This window comes from Necator americanus, chromosome II, assembly GCF_031761385.1.
Source record: "Necator americanus strain Aroian chromosome II, whole genome shotgun sequence".
NCBI lineage: Eukaryota > Metazoa > Nematoda > Chromadorea > Rhabditida > Ancylostomatidae > Necator > Necator americanus.
The window spans coordinates 37,950,051-37,969,703 of record NC_087372.1 but is presented as its reverse complement, the minus strand read 5'-3'; the positions used below and the strand labels follow the sequence as shown (position 1 = coordinate 37,969,703).

Sequence of the window (19,653 nt, the reverse complement as noted above, 5' to 3'; positions counted from 1 at the left end):
AATTACTCTTTATTATTATTTCTATTATTATTCATATTTATCAGTATTTATGGTAACATAAGTAATAAAAGTAAGTTTGTTATAAGTATAAAATAAGTGATTTTTTACAAATAGATAGACAAGGTAGAAATTCTAGATTTTAAAAGAATAAGGAAAAAATAACAAGAGAAATTCCTTTAAAAAAAAACTAAGAAAAAAAATAGGTGTGACTAAAAGCAATTGGTTAATCATCACTTGGATAGAAATTCCTTTTTCCCAGTAAAATCTCGGAAAACTTTTCTTCTATTTTGACCCTGGAAATGTCTCAGCTCAGTTTGAAATTATTTTCTCTAATTAGAATTAATTATTTCGAATATAAATGTTGCCCTTAAGAATGTTTACAACTAGCTAAGTAAAGATAAATAAATAATGAATAAATTGGTGCAAATAGTTTTCCTAGAAATTCAGCTGTTTTCTAGCTGTTCTGGACCCGGAAATGTCTGGAAAAGCACATTCCGCCATCATCATCATCATCGGTTGGTCGCTGGACTCTCCCTTTCCATTTTCGGATCTCATTCACCAACTCATCCCTCTGGATCTCTCCGCGTCTGTCCGCGGATAGAGTCCACATATTGCTTCACGAGTGGAGTACTTAGCGATTGCAATCTAATTTGGCTCGGTTCCAACAGCGACGGCAACAGCGACGGCGACGGCCACGGCGTCGGCCACCCTCATATAGGCCACGCCTATTTTGCCATTGCTCGCTCACGCTCATTCCGTCCGTCCATCCGTACGTCCGTCCGTCCGTCCTCCACCCATGGCTCCGCCTCATTTCATCGTTACTCCTAGCTTGCAGTAGCTGCAGAGACAACTATCTATTATGGAACATTCGTTCACTCATTCTATCGTCGTCGATGCACTTTTCTGGAGGAGGAGAAGGAGGCGGAGGAGGAGGAGGAGGCGATGGCCAGAGAATTCTTCTCGACTCGGCGCAGAATCGAATCGAGACCTACTTCTTTGGCGGAAATTTTATTGCACTTCCGCTTGATTGGGTAACGTTCTTTGATGTGGAATTCGAAGCGAATTTAATATATGTATATATCTCAAATGTAGGTCCTGACTAGAATCCGTGTGAGGGGGGAAATTCGACGAATTCACTAATTCACTTTCCATTTAAATACGTTCGACGATTTGTTCTCCTTTCCTCATTGCACCGGCTTGTGTTGTTGTTGAACCATAGGCGTAGGCTAAGGATATGCGGAGACATGGATCCGATTTCATTGTTGCGAGGGGAGTCAGAGTTGAGGTCACAAATCGAAACCTCGTTACTTAGACCTCCTCGTTTTAGACACACATATGCGATCAGAAAAAGAAAAGAGAAAAAGAAAAAACGAAAATTCCTTCTAAGGACACATTTTCCCCCTGAGGGCTTTTCCCCGCTGAGTAAATCCTATTTTCACTCGCTTCACTGCCGCTTTCATTATCACAATTGTCGTCACGGCGTTTCCATGGGATTCCTCTTCCGCTCACCTCCACCGAAAATCCAGGCAGATCGGCGGCGAGGAACTTCGGAACTAGTCTCCATCTAGCCAAGCTATTCGTATGCTAGTATGGAAGAAAAAAATCGTTTCCTAAGATTTCTGGCGGTTTCATAAGATTTCTGCTGCCGGACGTGCGTGGAAAAATCCATGAAATTTCTTGGATACCTGCGCGTTTTTTCCCATATTGTCACACTTTCTAGCCACATTTTCGTTTGTGTTGTAAAGTTTCTGTCATGCTTTTTTCCCCCTCCGGAAAGTTAGTATCACATTTTTATTTGCTCCTCACTCACTTGTGGAACGTGCTTCTTCTGTTTGTTTACCTTTTCACTTGTTTACGTATTGATTTACCTGCGTGTGCGGGGTTGTTTATCCGTTGACTTCATCCTTATCCTCGGCGATTTCTTCGTTCTCTACTTTTTTTCGTTTTTTTTTTGTGGAATTATTAGTTTTCTTACAGACTAGCGGGGATAATTGTAATTATTTTCTTCTTCTCATCATCTACGACGATAATTAAGTACCTCATTAATTACTTACGCTTTTAAAGGGATCACCTCGGACCAGTAATTATCTTTCTGGAATCATTGTCGAGTGCGGAAATGGGATCATTTTCAAGATTGTACTCGACGCAGAGAATATGATCGTTTTGGAGCAAATTTTAAAAGTAGAGCACAGATTCTTCCGAGAAAAAATCAAGAAATAATTCCTAATTGAGGTTCAAAAGGAGAGGGAAAACAGCAAAAAGTTTTAAGAGTTTTAAAGCGAGAGGTTTTAAGAGTCTGAAGATGAAAATTTTCTTTTCAGCTGCTTTTTCACACTACGGGACAATTCCTGTGAATCGTTCGCTTCCTGATACATTTCCTGGAAAATTTCCACATGCTCACCTATTGGCTTTCGTTGTTTTTTTTCCCTCATTGTTTGAATTGAGAGTTATAAGGATCAGATTTCATCCACAAGTGCTTGATGTGGATGTTTGTAATGTAATCCCGCTTTACATTTGCTCTCGATCTCATGTGTTTTACATTGAAATCCCATAAGAACCTCTTTTCTCCTCCAGAAATGCAGCGTTTGCACTGCTGGCTCGATCAGCTGACGCTCCGCCGCTCGCGGAACAGGGATGCGACTGGCGCACGTCGAAGTGTTAGTCAAAGTGTGGCGCCGAGTTGTCGTCTGAACATGGAGTCGAAATCGAAGCAACATACTGCCGAGCTGAAACCAGTCAACGGTGAGTTTCTTTCTGGATTCATGGATCCTCCTCCTTCCGTCTCTGTCTGGGTCCCATCTAATTTTTCCCACATTTATTTTAGTGCCGTTGATCACTTCTACCATCACCACCACCACCACCGCTGCTGCTGCCGCTGCCGCCGCTGCTCCTCCTCCGGCAATGGCGCGGAAACTTGAGACGGGGTCATTTGCTAGGAGACGGGTAGGATTTCCTTCTTTCTTATCCAACTTCAATGATCTCATGGATAACCGGGGAATCCGTCGTCGGTGTGGCACACTATCCAGAACGGATAAGAACGATTAAGAAATTTGCAAAAAAGGAGCAATAAATCCAGAAACGACGGCGAAATGTACTCGTTAACGCCGTTGAAAACGCATAAAATCCTAGCCAAATGGCAGGATTTATAGGATTGAAAGTTGACTTTCATGAGATTTGGCCGTCGTCGTCGGATGTAAACACACATCCCACGACGACGACGGCCACCTTCTTTTGATGTGAACTCGAAAACAAGGTGGAAAGGATCTGGATCCGACATCACTGGGATTCATTTCATACACCGTAGAACGTCGGCGGTTAAACTAGATTCTTGACGGGAATTCCGTAGAAATCCATTGTTATGCAGCGTGTTTTTTTCCAGAATAAAAGAGAGATGAAGGATTTTCGTTGATGTACACGAATCCTTAGGTTTTCTTTAGGAAAATGAAGGATATGCGAATAAAAGCTAGAATGTAGCTTTTAAGTTGCTTGAGAAATGGTTAAAAAGTGCTTAATTACTTCACTGATTAATTGAAGAAAGTGAAATAGAATGCTTCAGGGAAATAATAAATTGTAAAAAGCTGATTTTTAATTTGGTGCTTACCTATGATAGTACCAGTTAAGGAAATACTAGAAATTATTAGATTATATGTGAGAATTTTCAACTTCGACTTCTAGGTAATTATGGTAGGATTACTGTAGTTATTACAGTAGAAATCTCTCAGAATACATTTCGTGATAAAGATAGCTTTTATAGGCTTTTTTGAAATAATAATTAGAAATTATGGAATTCAATCCTTGATCCGTACGTGATAATCTATCTGATCTCTCCTGTTCTCGTCTCCCGGAAAAAATAACCGGAAATTTTTGGAAGCTCAACAATTTGTCCCTTTCTTTTCTGGAATCCCCTAAAAACAACACCTTTTCCCAGGGGGAAAAAACTTTTTTCCCGATCCTACAACGATTTGAATTGTCTTAGATGAGAGTTCTTTCCGTAAAGATAATTTTCTTAAATTTAAACCGAATTTTGAACTAGAACTGAATAATTTTTGTCAATATTACTCATACCGTCACATTATATATATTTAGGGATCGTCTGCTGAAACCTAAGCTCTAACTCTGGGTTTTTCTGAATATTTTCTAAAAATTCCAAATATTTCCGTGATAATTTAACGGTAATCATTGTTTCTAGCTGTAAATCCATTCATCGTCTTCAAATTTTGGTTAAATATTTTCGTAACTAAGAAATTTTCAGTAAATCATGTTGTCTTATTGGCTTAGAGAGTTTTTCTGGATTTCATTTACTCTTTTCGAGTGTTTCATTAGTTCTCCTTATTTTTGCTCCCTCTTTTTCATTTTTCTAATGTCAGAGGAGGAATTGAGGAGGAGGGAGGCTTTTCTTTTCCTTTTTTTCCATCCCTTACGGAAAAAGCTCTAGTTTTATGGAATTTTCGTGGTTAGTCATTCATTAGCCGACCACTAATACCTCAAGGCGAACAAATGGACTGCGGTCGACTAATTTGAGGCTTCATCCTCGGGTGGTCAGCAGCGCGCCAGTAGCAAAGCCTTAGGAATTTCCCCCCCCCCCCCCACATTCGATTTATGATGCAAATTGCATGCGTGGGAGGGAGACTGCTACGCACCTTGCACTATATGTATGCGTATATGTACGTGGATAATCTTAAGGATCACTTTTTCCATGCGCCGTACAGAATGGGACCCTAAAATTAGCCACGATCTAACGATTGTGTACACGTATGTTGCTCTCTCTCTCTCTCTCTGATCGGCGGATTGTTGATGTTTTCTCGATTGTTTTGCGTGGGTGTCATGCGGCCAGAACTGATCACATGAAAGCGATCATATCCGAGAACTGCAAAAGAATACATGGAAATCTATACGATCCACGATTTTTTCGAGAAAAAAGAAATCCGTCCAGAAATTTCAGCTTCGATAGACAGACAGGAGAGTGTTCTCTCAACAACTGTCCGCATTTCCAATGCCAGCCAGGATTACATGAGCATAAATTCCAGAAAAATGGTCATCCAATCATCATGTATCAAATTTATAGCAAAGTAAATATTGGAAAGAGAGTGCAAACACACATATTGACCAAATATTCAGCGTTCCGGGGAAAAAATAGCTGAAAATGCATGATTGGGGAGGTTTTTTTTCCTCCGAATAATCCGAAAACTTTCCTTCTGCCTTCGGGAATTCTGAAGGAGAATTTGATAAACTCGGCATGGGGTTTTTTCTTCTCCCGAGCACCGTAATCAAATAGCTCTGGAAAGTTTTATTTCTGGAGAGAAAAAAAACCGTCGCTGAGATGTACGTGAGGTCTATCGAAACAGAGATACGATGAGCTGAAACACACAGGAGTAGTTGATTGGAAAAATTCAGGAGAATTTTCGATCTCATATGATATATGTTTCCCCAGGCGAAATTTTCTCTCTATATTTAATTTCAGGTTTAACTTTTTCAACTTTTTCCTCTATTTCTAGTTTTTACCAAATTTTCGAGACAGAAAGTTTTCTCCCGTAAAACAGCAGAGGTGGAAATTTCTCTGCTCTGCCTTTCTCTACACAATTTAACGATTACTTTATAATTTTATGCACATTTTGGATGCTGATACGCTCTGAATACTCTGAAAGTTGAAGGATTTTGAAGCAGAAGGATTCCAAAATCATTATTTCTCTATAACTTGACTTGACTTCAACTCGAATTTCCTTTGACTTCAATTTTTTCCTAATGCCATTTAAGGTTCAGGAAATCCCTTAGTTATAGCTTTCATCTGATTTCCAGAATTTCCTCTCTCAATTTACATAGCTGTAATTTTATGCCTCCTACAAGAATGCTAAAATTTCGTTAAAAAAAATGGTTTGAATGGACCAGAATTAGAAACATCGTCACCTTTGCTGTTTAGAAATCAGTTCTTAAAATTTATGGTCCTCTTTAGCCTCAGCATTGAGGTAAAAAATTAAGGATAGTAAGAAAAATTCAATAATCAGAAAAAAAACCATGTTTTTATTAATTCTGTTTTATTATAACGGCTATGCATAATTCTGGAATAAATTCCTTTTCCAACTGACTGAAACATTTCCTTAAATCAGCACAACTGACGGTGAATAAATAAATAAATAAATAGATAAATAGATAAAGCCGGACTTTTTCCTCTCGTTGACCTCCCGGCATCCTTCACTGTCATCAATTACTAAAATAGCCATGTTTTCTAAGTTTTCCGAGCTCTCGAAGGGAAAAACGGGAATACGTAGTTTCCTTTTTTTTCTCTCTTCTCTTTCCATAATGTATGCACTTCCTGGATCTTTTTGTGTCCTGCTCTAATTCTCCTTTTCTATTTCGTACTATTGAAAATTTTCTTCAATTTCCTCAATTCTAATGTCCTGGATGAAAAATTAACTACCACCGAATGGGACAAGGTACCACAGACTACCACCGAAGATTTATTGGAGTACAATAAATGGCTCCTTATGAATAATGTGAATGTTGGAAAAGTTACTGGAGCACGTTATATGGATGCGGGTCCCATTGATTGCTGGTAGGCGGCGAACACTAGCGGACAACTGACACATTTGTTATAATTTTTATTGGTTTCCTTCGTTTTACGATTTCTTCGTTAGTTTGATGTGATTCGAAAGAGAAACATAGAACGGAACGAAGCCGAAAAAAAAACCATGAACCGGAGGGGAACAAAACATTGGAAAAGCCGGGTTCCCTCCGATAGTGAAACTCCTCGGCGGTTCCAAGCATAATTTATAGTCATTAGCTTTAAGGATTTTTTTCCTTAGCGTGCGTAGCATCGTAAGTCGTGAAGTTATTCACGTTGTGCCTCAAATGCCTCAATAGCCATAATTCATGGAAATAAAAGTCGGGAGCTAGTCTAATTAGCCATCATTAGATTTTAACTGTTCGGGAAAAACTGGAATAGAAACAATAGCGTGAGATTGGAAGTTTCCACAGAAAACAAGGAAAAAAATTCTGGTTTTTCTCCTAGTCATTTCTTCCTAGTCATTTCCTCGGCTGGAAATTTTCTCTGTCATAAATAAACCTTTTTCCTCGGAGACTAAATAAGCACTTAGAGAACAATCCTGACTTATTTATTTCCTTTAACACTATGTAGCTGCAGTTCCGCTTGAGGCCATCAATTTATTTGATTTATTTATTATTTTATATTTTAATCATATATTTTATTATTTATTTTTATTCACATAGATATTTTATTTATATATTTTATTATTATCTATTTTTATTTTATTTTATTTTACATTTCAAATGAGAATTAAACTTTAGTTCACGTCGAATGATGACGTAAAACTCGTAGCAATAAAAGTAAAAATTTTATTTAAAAAATCCTTTCGCTTGATGACATCTTTTCTCATCCGGGTTTCCTGTCTGTGAAAATTCGCTGTAAAGAATTCGCAGTCAGCATTCCAGCAGCTTAGCTCATCCGAGAAAAAAACCTTTAAATAAACTCTGTGTAATAACTATGCCTCGTGTTACCTTCGCATGCGTGTTTTCGCTTCGAGACTAAATGGATTTTTGACGAAAAAAAAAACAAAAGAACATTTATAAATATTTAATTGTTGTTTCGAATCGAAGGATTCTGCTCAGGGACTAATTTATGTCGTTTCTGGATTATTCAATAATAATCCCATGATTAAAGCAAGTGATTTTGAGGTGATCGTTCTTTGAGGATGAGGGAAAAGCAAACACAAGTTTATTCATTCCACGATGTTTCGCTATCTGGAATGTTTCGCTAATGCGTTTCTCCAGATAATTTCCATTAAGCGATTATTTTTCCACAATTTTTTTCTTTCTCACGTCACTAGGCGGTCTGATTACTTTATTTCTACTTGTTTAACTTACTTCTCCATAACTTTCTGATTACCTCAAAATTATAGGGATGCGTTGAACTCGAAACAAATTATTTCTACGGCACTTTATCATTATTTATTTATTTATTTATTTATTTATTTATTCTTTACATGGCAATCCATGTGTTTACGAGTGGAGTGGACAATGAACAAATAGCACAAATAACACCGACAAAGTGATAGCAATGAGCACATATATAGGTTACTGTATACAAGTGAAGAAACCTCTAATTACTTGTTTATTTAAGGAATTACCTTAAGGAATCCGTAAACAGATTTCTTAAATACTGTAAGCTTAGCGGGTGCGGGTATTTTTTCTGGACATAATTGAGTAGTCCTAGCCAGCTCTGTTAAAAAAGAAAAAGTGTTGTCTCACTGAAAACTCGGGGAAAGTAAAGTTAATCTTAAATGTAGGGCCACATGTTCTCGATTTTTTAAAAGAGAAAAAATCAAAAATTTTCAGACTGATGTAACCATAGAGGATTTTATGAACCATAAATATATTGAAGATAGAATCATAGATTAGAAAAATCAAGATAAAATCTTAGATCATAGATAAAATCGTTCCTCCTTCCTCCTAAGAGTAAATCTTAGTAGTTTCTAGGTATTATTTATGGAATTTTCCGCTCAGACCCTCTATCTAATATCTCGCAAATATTTTCAGGGTATTCGCACGAATCCATGGCTATACGGTGAGAATTCGTTGAGGAACTCGTCCACATTTCGTGCTGAACCACCGGCGCTAGCACAATCACTCGATCGACATCGTTATCTGCCACCAACCACATTGCTTGGAGTGAAAAGTTTAGAGGAGAGCACATGTAGTTCCGGATATGGAAGTCAGGATTGCAGGTGAGTTCTACCAACTCCTCCCGGCTCCTGCCATTCAGGCTACGAGTTCTGCCATACTCGTCGCGTTACGTGCGTATGTATGTATGTGTATGTATGCTACGACCATGCTGTGCCCGAAATTATTCATGGACCTATTGTTGACCTCGGTCCGAGCGGGCATACATCCATGCTATTCATATGTGAGAAACACGATTTAAGCAGCGAAAACTGATTCACGTGCGTACGTCGTGGCGTGTACGTATTTACGGGGATTACAGCTTTTTGTCGTCGGGACTTAATGGCGCTAGCTGGCTAGCTATGAAAGGAAAAATGATTGTGTGTGTGTTGGTAATTGTTGTTTGGTTTATTTAACCAGTTTTTCCTAAGAGAATTTCCAACGATTCCAACTGGCTACCGTTTCCCAGTCGCGTTTCGGATTATAGTGTTATGTCACGACAAACGACGTTTACATTCGGATGGCTGGAGGAGGGAGGGATGCTGACGGGCAATTAGCACTGGATGGTAATGCAATAGGGAAGAGGAGGCAGCCGCTTGCAACACCGAACCCTAATGGACCTAAATTAAATAGTCGACGCGATGCCTCAAGGCTGCTCACTACTCGGATGGGAGAGGGGAGCTTGACGAGGACGACGACGACGACGAGGGCGACGATGACGACGAAAAACTGAAGCTGCATTGACAGCGGGGGCCGGGAAACTCCGCGCAAAATTCTATCCAAAGAATCCCAAGAGAAATTTCTGGCGACTCCCATGCCGGGAAAATTTCCTGTCTAAAAATAATGGTATACGGAGGTGATAGGTTCAACGTTCCCTTCGATTGAGAGCTGGGATCGGGAAACTCCGCGAAAAATTCAATCCCCAGAGAATCCGAAGAAAAATTTCCAGCGATTCCCATGCCAAACTCCCCGTTCAATGTTCCCCGTGATTTTTGTGATCTTACGAGAGTAAACGAAGTCTTTTTTCCCATGGAATAATAGAAAACACCCCGTCAACTTCATTTCATTGTCGCTGCCATGATTTGACTGACGTCTTCGTCTTTGATGTGAGCTAAAAGGAACGGCCCTCCGCTCCCCTCCTTCCCTCCGCTCCCCTCCTTCCCTCAGCTCCTCAAAAAACTCGCAATCGGATACGCTATTCATGAGTGCGCGTGACCGTCACAGAATCAAATCCTCCACCAAAGAGAGAAACTCATAAAGAGGATTAATTCTGGAAGTTTTCCTTTGCAGATACATAGAATCTGGATTCTTTCTTTACGAAGTATAAAAAAACTGAGCTTAAAGGGAAAAGGATCTTGATGGTGGATCTTAACTGAACGTCACTTCGGGAACAATTTCTAGAATATCTTTTCTAGAATAAGTTTATGGATATATGTATGCATAGAGAACAGTAAAAAATGTAGACACACATAAGATTCCCGTCTAAAAATGGTGGTTGAGGTGATTTATTTGCGGGAATTTCTGGAATTTTCACGAATAATTATCGTGGTAGGTCTTTGTTTTCGAAATGTCCTCCCTTTATAAAGTATAACTGAGCGTAGAGGGAGAAGAATCTTGATAATAGGTCTTAAAATCACTTCGAACACAATTTTGAAGATATCCGAGTGTTTATGGATGTAGAAAGCAGCGAAAAATTTAAAAACATGGAAAATTTCCAATCTAGAAACGATGGTATAGGTGGTTTCTTAGTGTAAATCTCTGGAATTTTCACGAATAATTATCGCGAGGGGTCTTTTTTGAATAAATGTATGCGTGGTTTTGTGGGTATTTATTCTTCCTAAACAGATAAATAATTAATTAATAATTGAATAATAATAAAATTTCATTCTTTTACTAAATTGTAGACCATAAGAATCAGCAGATATGCAAAAATCCGTTTAGGCAATGTTCTCCGCTCAAAAGTGTTCAATTCTTGATTTTTACTACGGTATACACAAAAGAGTAATTTTTTAATGTTGGCATAATTAGTGTTAACCTCTTTAAATTAGGATACGGCACTTAAAATCCTTCAAGATCCTTGTAGATGATATCTGTTGACGCAAATTATTCGAAGAAAAATTTCTAACCATCCAGAATTTGCTTTATAAAGAATTATATTTACTTTTACTTAAGAATTACTTTATAAAGAAAAAGAATATAAAGAAAGAAGAAGAACTTTATAAAGTTTACATTACGAATTACTAGGTGTCCTTTATTTCCATGCGCCGACATTTCTGGCTAAAAGTACAAGAATACGATAAACAGATGGATTTTCTGGGAGAAAAGAAATCGTGGACATCACAACTATATTCTGATCTCGTTGAAAATTGCTCGAAGTCTCATGGATCTCAGCTGTTCCTCGTCCGTTCTCCTTTTTCTGCCCCATCACATCAAAAAAGATTTTGTTTCTTTCAACCAGCGCACATACCGCGAACAATTCCCCCCACATCATTCATTCGCTCTCGCATTGTCGGTTTTTCATTGTTGATAAATGCCTTCCGGCAAAGTACGTCATGACTAGTCTAGTACAGAGGTTTTGAGTAACAATTTTCTCCACTTTTCCTCCGCCCTCTTGCGATTTCCGCCCCTCAGATGTCAGTTGTCGACGAGGTCGAAGAACCGGGGAAATTAATGATGTGACGGGACGAGGAGGTGGTTTTTTCCCGGGCCCCAAGAGCCCCGAGGGAGGAAAAATAAATCATAAATAAAAATTATTATAAAAATTAATAAAACATACACATTTGAATCAACAACAAAAAATAATCCTCTTCAAGACAAATTTTTTAATATTATAAAACTATGGGTCCGGAATCTTGTGGAATCTCTGGAAAGTCTGGAAGTATCGTTGTCATCGGTTGCTCATCTGTCTTCTTCATTTACTCGTCATATCTTCGGAAGATGCGTGTGAGTATACGAGCGATTGAGTACGAGATGTCTGTCTGTATCTATCTACTCATATGTGTCAATCTAAGACGTATTCACGAATTGAATTATCGTGCCCATGCACGGACACACACACACAATGTGCTCGAGTTGGTCTCTCGAGTGCCAATTAAAGGACCGGCTGCTCTTCCCGGCTGATTGCGTAAGTATCCGACGGAATTCGCGCACACACACAAATGAAACACTCGAACGTGTCCGTCCGTCCGTCCCTCCGTCCGTCCTTCGGTCCTCCTCGCTCTGATTGCGGGAGAACACGAATCCACGACGAACTAATGACATTATTCTTTGCTTCTAGACGGGAAATAGAATTAAAGTCGTACATACTTAGAGGGAGAGAAGTCGTTTTGATACGGTAGATCCCTGGAGGCGACACTTTCCTAGAACTCTAACTAGACTTACATAAAAATTTAATTATTACTATACATTATTGAAGAACTCTAACTAGGCTTACATTAAAAATTACAAGAATTACCAGTTATATACGCCATGGTTAACTTTAAAAATTACCAGTTAATTATTTTGTGCTCACCTAAAGCTACGGTAGTTTTACAGTGAAGACCTCATACCTTCTAGTAATTGCCTTCCTTCTGGTAATTTTTGGTGGTAATTCTTGTTGATTTTTGAGAAATTCCTCTGTTGAATAATTCGAAAATTCGAATGCTCTGAAATCTCTCCTAGTCCAGATAAGCCCCTAATTTGTTAGTCCAGAAAAAATCAATCTCCAATCCAAAATTTCCCAATCCACAAATATGAATTCAATCTGTTTAATTTAGAAAAAAAGTGGTTTATATTTTGAAAAAAAAAACCTAAAAAAAATTCCCCTACCCGGCCTAATGAATTTTGAACATATTTGTCCCTAAAAGTTGGTTGCACCTCCGATGAAGTCACTTACTTGGATTACTATGGATTTGGACGAGTGATTATGATGTGCACTATGCAAACAGAGAAATATGTAGTACGCAAGCGCAAAAACAAAACCCACACGTAACCATCCGGAAGAGATTGTGAATTGGACTGAGAGAATGGATCAAACACCTGAGTCGTCTATAAATTTTCAACGTTTAAAGGAATTTTCTTTGGTTAAAATCCCGAAAATCCGAATATCGACACATTATTTCTTGGGGAGAAGGAGAATCGGGTTTTTACAGCTTGAGAAATTAGCCGAATCCTAAGCCAAAGGTCTTCGACACTCTAAAGAAAATCTCCAAGGATAAAAGAGTCCATAGGGAAGGATGATGACAGATGATGTCGGAAGGAACAGAACCGAATCTACGGGAAGAATCGAAGAAAGAAGACTTTTTTTCATCCTAGGAAATGCTTAGCAATTCCACATCCAGGAACTAAACTCCAGCAGAACTTTCCTCGGTCTTATGGGGAAAATTATAAATGCAAGAGTTTGAGGGAATTATGATAGGAATTATCCGTGGCCTTACTTTGAAAGTCAGTCAGTGACTCCTAAACGGCCAGGATTCAACGTTTTCTTGTTTTCCTTCAAATATTTCTCTACTTCCTTTTCGACATTTACTTATAAAAAAAATAAAATTTTCATATTTACTTCTTTTGGTCATCTAGTTCGATCAGCCAAAAAGAATCACAAAAAATTCCAGATTTTTGGTAAATTATTTAAATAATCAATTTTAGATTTTTAACGTTGAAGAAATAGAATCGGTAGAAGAAAAAAAGAAGAAAAAGAAAAATAAAGAGATTTGAGGTAAAAAACGATAGATCACTAGTGTCCGTGGGACCTTTATCCGATCGTAAATTCGCAGATTAATTAATTACAATCAATAATTTATTAATTACAATGAAAGCAAAATTAATTCCCTGTTAAGCTTTAGTTTTCCTTTCTTTTTCTCGAATCTTATATATGGAAGCTAATCCTGGAGGATAAAAGTTCCCTTAGTAACAATTTACATGGATTTTATTTCAATCAGGGTTGCTAAGCAATTACGAGGACAAGATAGAGCTTAAGATTTCTTTTATACTTTGCTAATTTTATTCTTCTCGGGAACATTTTCCCTCATTTTCTCACCTCACCTCCCGGGAGGAATTTGTCACCGATATCGTCCTGAAAAATGTGAAAAAAGAAATCCTAAGAGAAAAACGATAAAGAAATTCTCCATCTCTAGAAAGGCAAATACAAATCTTTTGAGATCCAAGTAAAAAAGAAAATCCAAATTAAAGACTGATTCACATTTTCTTTTTTCTTCCTGGAAGAAAATCCATTGCAAATAGACAAAAGACATTTTTTACCGCCTATTTTTGTACAATTCCCCTCCCTCTCCTCAGCAAAGCACAGCAATTTTGTCTCTCTTTTTTCTTTTCTTTCCTACATTCGTTTTTCTTCTTTTTCTATACATTTCTATTTGCAGTCCGGACTCATCCGTACATCTGCCATCATGGCAGACAGCAAGCAGTCCATTTGCGGACGAACCAATTGATGATGGATGTTTCCTCGAAGAAACGTCCTCATTCTCAACCTATGACAATGTTTGCGACGATGATGAGCACATTTACCATGAGCTGGAGGTCAGTTCGAGGCTTAAGGTTCTCAGCAATAGTCGGGGGCGAAAAAAAAAACGTAATGGATGGGCGATGTCAAATCCATAAACATCGCATCCATGCCGACTGCGACTGAATAAATATTTCACAAGTTTCCATTGAAGACGAGCTTGTTTTTAAGACGGATTGCTAGCCGTTAATCTCATTTTTTTTTCCGCGAGACTCTGGAAATTAGTCGAGCTGATTGAGTGAAAATTGTTTTTCTTTCCGCTACTGCAACAAGATTTCAGAGCGCGGAAGAAACAGCGTAGGATTCCAAGCGCTGCAAAAACATGTTTCTCTCTAAAAAAAGGGAATTTTCACTTGTATTTCTAATTTTTTTTCAACAAAAAAAAATGAAGTCCTTTTTCAGCTCTGCTGTCGTGCTCCTGAACGAAGCTACAGCTCGGAGCAGCTGTCCAGCCTGGACGATTCACGCTCCAGTTCACCGCTTTACGCTCGTCCAGATTCTCCGATCTACGCTCAACCATGGACACATTATCAGCTCGTGCCCAAGCATCGAATCCCTAACGTCATCTTCGCACAACGTAATCCAAACCTTAAACCGCTTACCGTACGAAATCAGTCGTTCCGACGTATGCTGCCCGAAATCCACAGCGATTACGCGAAACCCTACGCTGTTTCCACATCGATGACCTATTTGGACCGTACAAATTCCTTCGTGTATCCAGGATCATATTTCTCGAAAGTCTCTAATATGCATGTTTATGAGGAACCGAGAAAGGAAAAGGAGGAACCGATGGAGGAGACAGAGGAGGAGTTCCTCACGGAGTTGGATGCGCAAATCGCCGAGTTGCAGGTGCATTTTTGAAAATGATATTCTCTAGAGGAAAAAAAAATTAATTTAACGAAAATGAGAAAAATTAATAAATGAAAATTGCTGGTATTTCATCATGACACTTTTCCTAACCATCGAGAAACAGATTAGTGGACACTCTAACCTAGCAAAATTCTTTTTTTTTCCAAACTCTAGAAATTATACTAAAAATAAAAATAAAAATAAAAGATAAAAAGTCACAAAAAGCGATTTCGGCACATTGGAAATACATAAGGAGCAATATTTAAGATACTAGAATGTTTAAGATATTAGAATATTTAAGATAGAATTTCTAGCCTTAGAAATCATTTGCCAAAAAGTGTTATCCTAAATCTTATCCATGAAAAAACCCTGAGAAAAAAACGGCAAAGAAATTTTCCATCTCTAGGAAAACAATTGTAGATCTTCTGAGATTTGAGTAAAAAAGAAATTTTAAATTAAAGACCAATTCACATTTTGTTGCTTTTTTTCCCCCGGGAAGAAGATCCATTGCAAATACACGAAAAGGATTTACCTCTATTTCGTTCAAATCGCAGAAATTGCATGTTTTGAATTTCTCAAACGCAAAAAGGTGTAGTGCTAAAACACCTATAATCCTTGAATGGACAGCATAAATCTCGGGAAAAATCCATAATTCCCACGTGTATAGTCATAAAACTTCGGCAAGCACTAAATAATTTCTCGACGAAGCTCTTTTACATAGGATTACGAGCGAAAAGAGATGATTATGGATGGCCGCAGGGTAAATTTCCAATGCTCTGTTACTCATAAAATTGAGGATCTGAAGAGATTCTGGAGCAAAAAAAATTGACACTAACCTAAGTGATTTATGATATTCGCTATGGTATTTAACTGTTAAGTTCTAAAGCTATCTCCTTAAATCTCGAAAATATACCTAAAAATAATATAAAAAATAAACAAAACTACAAAAAAAAAATACAAAACAAACTAAATACATACATGTAAAAATAATATTCAAACATACTAGATGGTACTCTCTAAGGGAAAAAATGAATGGATGAAAATTGATAAAAAAAAATGAATGAAGAAAAATTGTTGGTACTTTTCCTAACCACCGAAAAACAGAGATGTAAAATCTAAAATAGAAAGCTGGATAAGGGTCCCATACGGAATCGCGGATACATAATTGAAATAAAGCGAAAAATAGTTGAGCAATAAGGGAGCGACAACTAGGTGGAACATTTCGTGCTGTTGGGTCAGGATATTGGCAGTAGGTCAACGGATTTGATCATCAATCGTTTCGTCCAGGCACTAGCACCACTTTCTTTCGATTTTTCCAGAAACACTGTCCAATTTTCTGGAATTTCTGGACTTGCTCCCAAGTAAAATTCACCGATAATCAATACTAATCAATTCTGCTACCTGCCACCATCGTTTTACTGTGTATTGCATTAAAATAGGAAATGTCCTCCCGTTGAGATGATCAAGGATTGATCCATTTGTGATTTTTCCAATAAAGGACCCAATGGGGACAGAAGCGCGGATCTCTTGCGACTTTTCGGATTTTTTTTACTTAATATTTCTCCTTTCCTACGAATTCTTCGGGATTTTCGAATAATTCTACTTTTTTGTTCTTCTGGATGCTAGGATTTTGTTGCTGCCGCTCCCGTTTTCATAGAACCGGTTTTCCTAATTCCTACTTAGGTTGGAGGTTGCATTCACTGCAATTATTCGCATTTCTCAAATAAATCATCTTTTTTTATATCAGAAATTTTAAAAGCAATAATTTTCTCTTCGCTCCGTGTTTCGTTAAAATATGTTAATCGCAAGTTTCGTGGTAGTTAACCATAATTTAACCACTTTTTCCTCTTGCGGACAGAATCACGGGCGCACGTTTTTTCCGGCCTCATAAGGATCGGAGGAAGGAAATTGTACACGAAACAACGGGACAAACTTTTGTCAGAAATATGATGGAACGGGCTTTCGGGTCCGATTCAGCGTTGGTCATCTCGCCCGAGGGACTAATTCACAAAATTTTCGGCGGTTTGCGGCAAATCCTTCATTCGTGTCACACACACACGCACATCCAGGGATTCACGGCTGGATAAAGATTGTATGTCATCATGCGCAGGGCGCGTATTCCTTTAATATTTGAGGATTTCCTTGAAAATTCCTTGAAAAGAGCTTGGACATCTAACGTTCGAATTCTTTGAACCGATAAAAACGAGTTGCTTTTTAATGTTATGGGTTAAGAACATTGAGGAATTTCCCTAGAAATTTCCTCTTTTTTCTCGTCTATGATCGGCGCAGTTTTCATGGAATTTATCCTCTATCACATTATAATGAACGCCGAGATTGTTTCCATAGAAATATCTGACTTGTGACAGCTGTCCGAATTCTCACAGTTGAAGTGAGTACTGCGTGCGCCCGCGCGCGCAAACACACATCCCTTTAATCAACATCCTGGGAATGTGTGTGTGGGAGTAACGTTTGGGACTTTGTAGGGATCTTAGTGATTCATTCGGATCAAAAATTTGCGAAATCCTAGCGATTTCCACTGAAATCTACAAAATTCCATGTTTTTTCTTCAACTTTTGAAGTTCATGCAAGTTTTTTTCTGACGAAATCTAGAAATTGAGAATTTCACCGACTCGAAGGATTCTATTTTTCTACGAATGTAAAGAGTTGTCTTGTTGGATAAATTGAGCCTGATGCTTTCTCTTTATTTGGACCCTAGATTTCTGTTTGACTTATTTTTTCCAATTTTGGATTTTCAATTTCAATTTGGGGAATGCTAGCAAGTTTATCGGCGGAAGATAGATATAAAAAGACCTTCTAACCATAGAATTTATCACTTGTATGGGCGCAAAGAGTTGTTTCGTTGGATGAAATGGCCATATTCATGTTTCTTATCCATTTACTTCCTGGATTTTTAAGGAATATCTCTGTTTGGAAACGTTTTCGCTGTAACAGTGACAAACTATGTATGTATGTACATATTTTTTGGTGGAAAGAAATCATCAACGGAAATTTTTCCCGTACCCTGACTTTAACTTACTAAAGTTACTTCTAAAGTGAGACTTATTCTTTCGATATTTCAAAACTTCTTAAGATTAAGAAAGAGGAGAAAATGTGAAAAAAAAAATGCTGCAGGAGATCCTAAAAATAATGAACTTTTTATTTGTTCAGCAAAGCAAATGATTTTAAGGATATTATTAATAATAGAAATAGACAAAAAATGATTTTCTATAAATATTAGTGCTGATAATGTTCTGTTTTCTAGAATCTTCTCCCTCATATACATTTTACTAAATAAATACTAAATATTCTCTTTTACAACAATCGAAGTAATCCAGTGATCCATCCGAGCATATTCCACAAATATTTCAGTTACGTTCGGATGAACTTCGCTCAATCGTCGAAAAAGCACGTTTACGACGAAATGTGAACTGGCTACGTCCTCCTATGGAGTGCACATTCGAGTTGTCCATTTGAAATTCTAAGTGTTCTATTATTATTCTTTTTTCGCTTTGATCACAATCTACTTTAAAAAAAAATTAATTAATTATAAATATACCGGTCATGTTTAGTTAGTGCATTCATCTAAGTCATTATTTAACTACTACTACTATTAAAAAAAATTCAAATATTTTTTGAGAATTAGTTATTTCGCCATTGAATTGTGTGTATGTTCTTTTTTTCTCATTCTCTCGAATGTTCTGAGGACGCGAAGCCTGTCAATTTGTTTATTTTTGTGTGCTTTTGCTTAATTCGTACTATTTTTTTTCATTATTGTGGAGGAACAGTCCAATTCCGCATCACCATGATTGGTCCCAAGAAAAAGCGTTTTGCAATTAAGCCCCGCCCACTCCAGATAGTTCTGTGAACGTGAGGCTATCAGCTGAACTCGTTTTGAATTTGTAATGGTTTTTCAATTTTCCCAGGTCTCGTTTCACACAGCGGAAAACTCGTCCCACCTCTAGTTACCACTGCTCTTCTCTTTTGCCGAAAACGAGAAAACGAGAACTGTTCCCCAAAACCCAAAACCGGAGCGATAAGCGATTGGACTGCGCCATCATTTTTTCTTACGCTAGACGGAGTCTTTTTATTCAAACACATAGAATGATGTGTTTGAGGGACGAAAAGATGAGGAAAAATACCCAGATCCAGAATTAGTCACTGGATATTCTAGCTCCCACTATTCCTCGTGTACTAATTCATTTCAGTCGAAATTTCTCATCCCATTACAGTATCACAATCGTAAATCTATGCAAAAAAAAGAAAATCGTAAATAGAATTTGTTCCTTGCCACCCGTGTGACATCATCTACGTCCGTGTGATCTCCGTTATTTCGAAGAGCTTTTTTTTTTGTCTGTCGTGGTTTTTTTTTTCGTTCTGGATATTATTTCTGGAATTTGTATGCTATGTACTGCTATCGCACAGGGTTGTTGTTGAACAGCAATAACAATAATAAACGATTACATGCCAAGAGGGCGAGAGGTTAAGTGTTTTCCTTGCTAATTTACCAATAATCCCAGACATCCAGACACACCACACCACCACACGTCAACATATCTTCGCTCATTAGCTGTTCGCCTCTGGAAGAGCGAGAGAGAGAGAGATTACGCTGCACGAACGATTATGGGGTCAAATCTTAA

The 19,653-nt window shown here is 37.8% G+C and overlaps 1 protein-coding gene across 2 annotated transcripts; it reads left to right on the top strand.

Moving 5' to 3' along the window:
* Positions 1–893: 893 nt before the first annotated feature.
* RB195_020716 (uncharacterized protein) lies at positions 894–18,490 on the top strand (the record flags this gene model as incomplete). 2 transcript variants are annotated; one of them, XM_064189133.1, is made up of 7 exons in its annotated part: positions 894–1,092; positions 2,575–2,742; positions 2,825–2,943; positions 8,551–8,738; positions 14,028–14,184; positions 14,570–15,016; positions 18,386–18,490. In XM_064189133.1, 7 exons carry the CDS (start codon positions 894–896, stop codon positions 18,488–18,490), a joined length of 1,383 nt encoding a protein of 460 aa, XP_064045014.1. The 2 variants fall into 2 exon arrangements, with proteins under 2 accessions (XP_064045014.1, XP_064045015.1); XM_064189134.1 differs by lacking the exon at positions 894–1,092 and having other exon boundaries at positions 2,577–2,742.
* Positions 18,491–19,653: the final 1,163 nt, after the last annotated feature.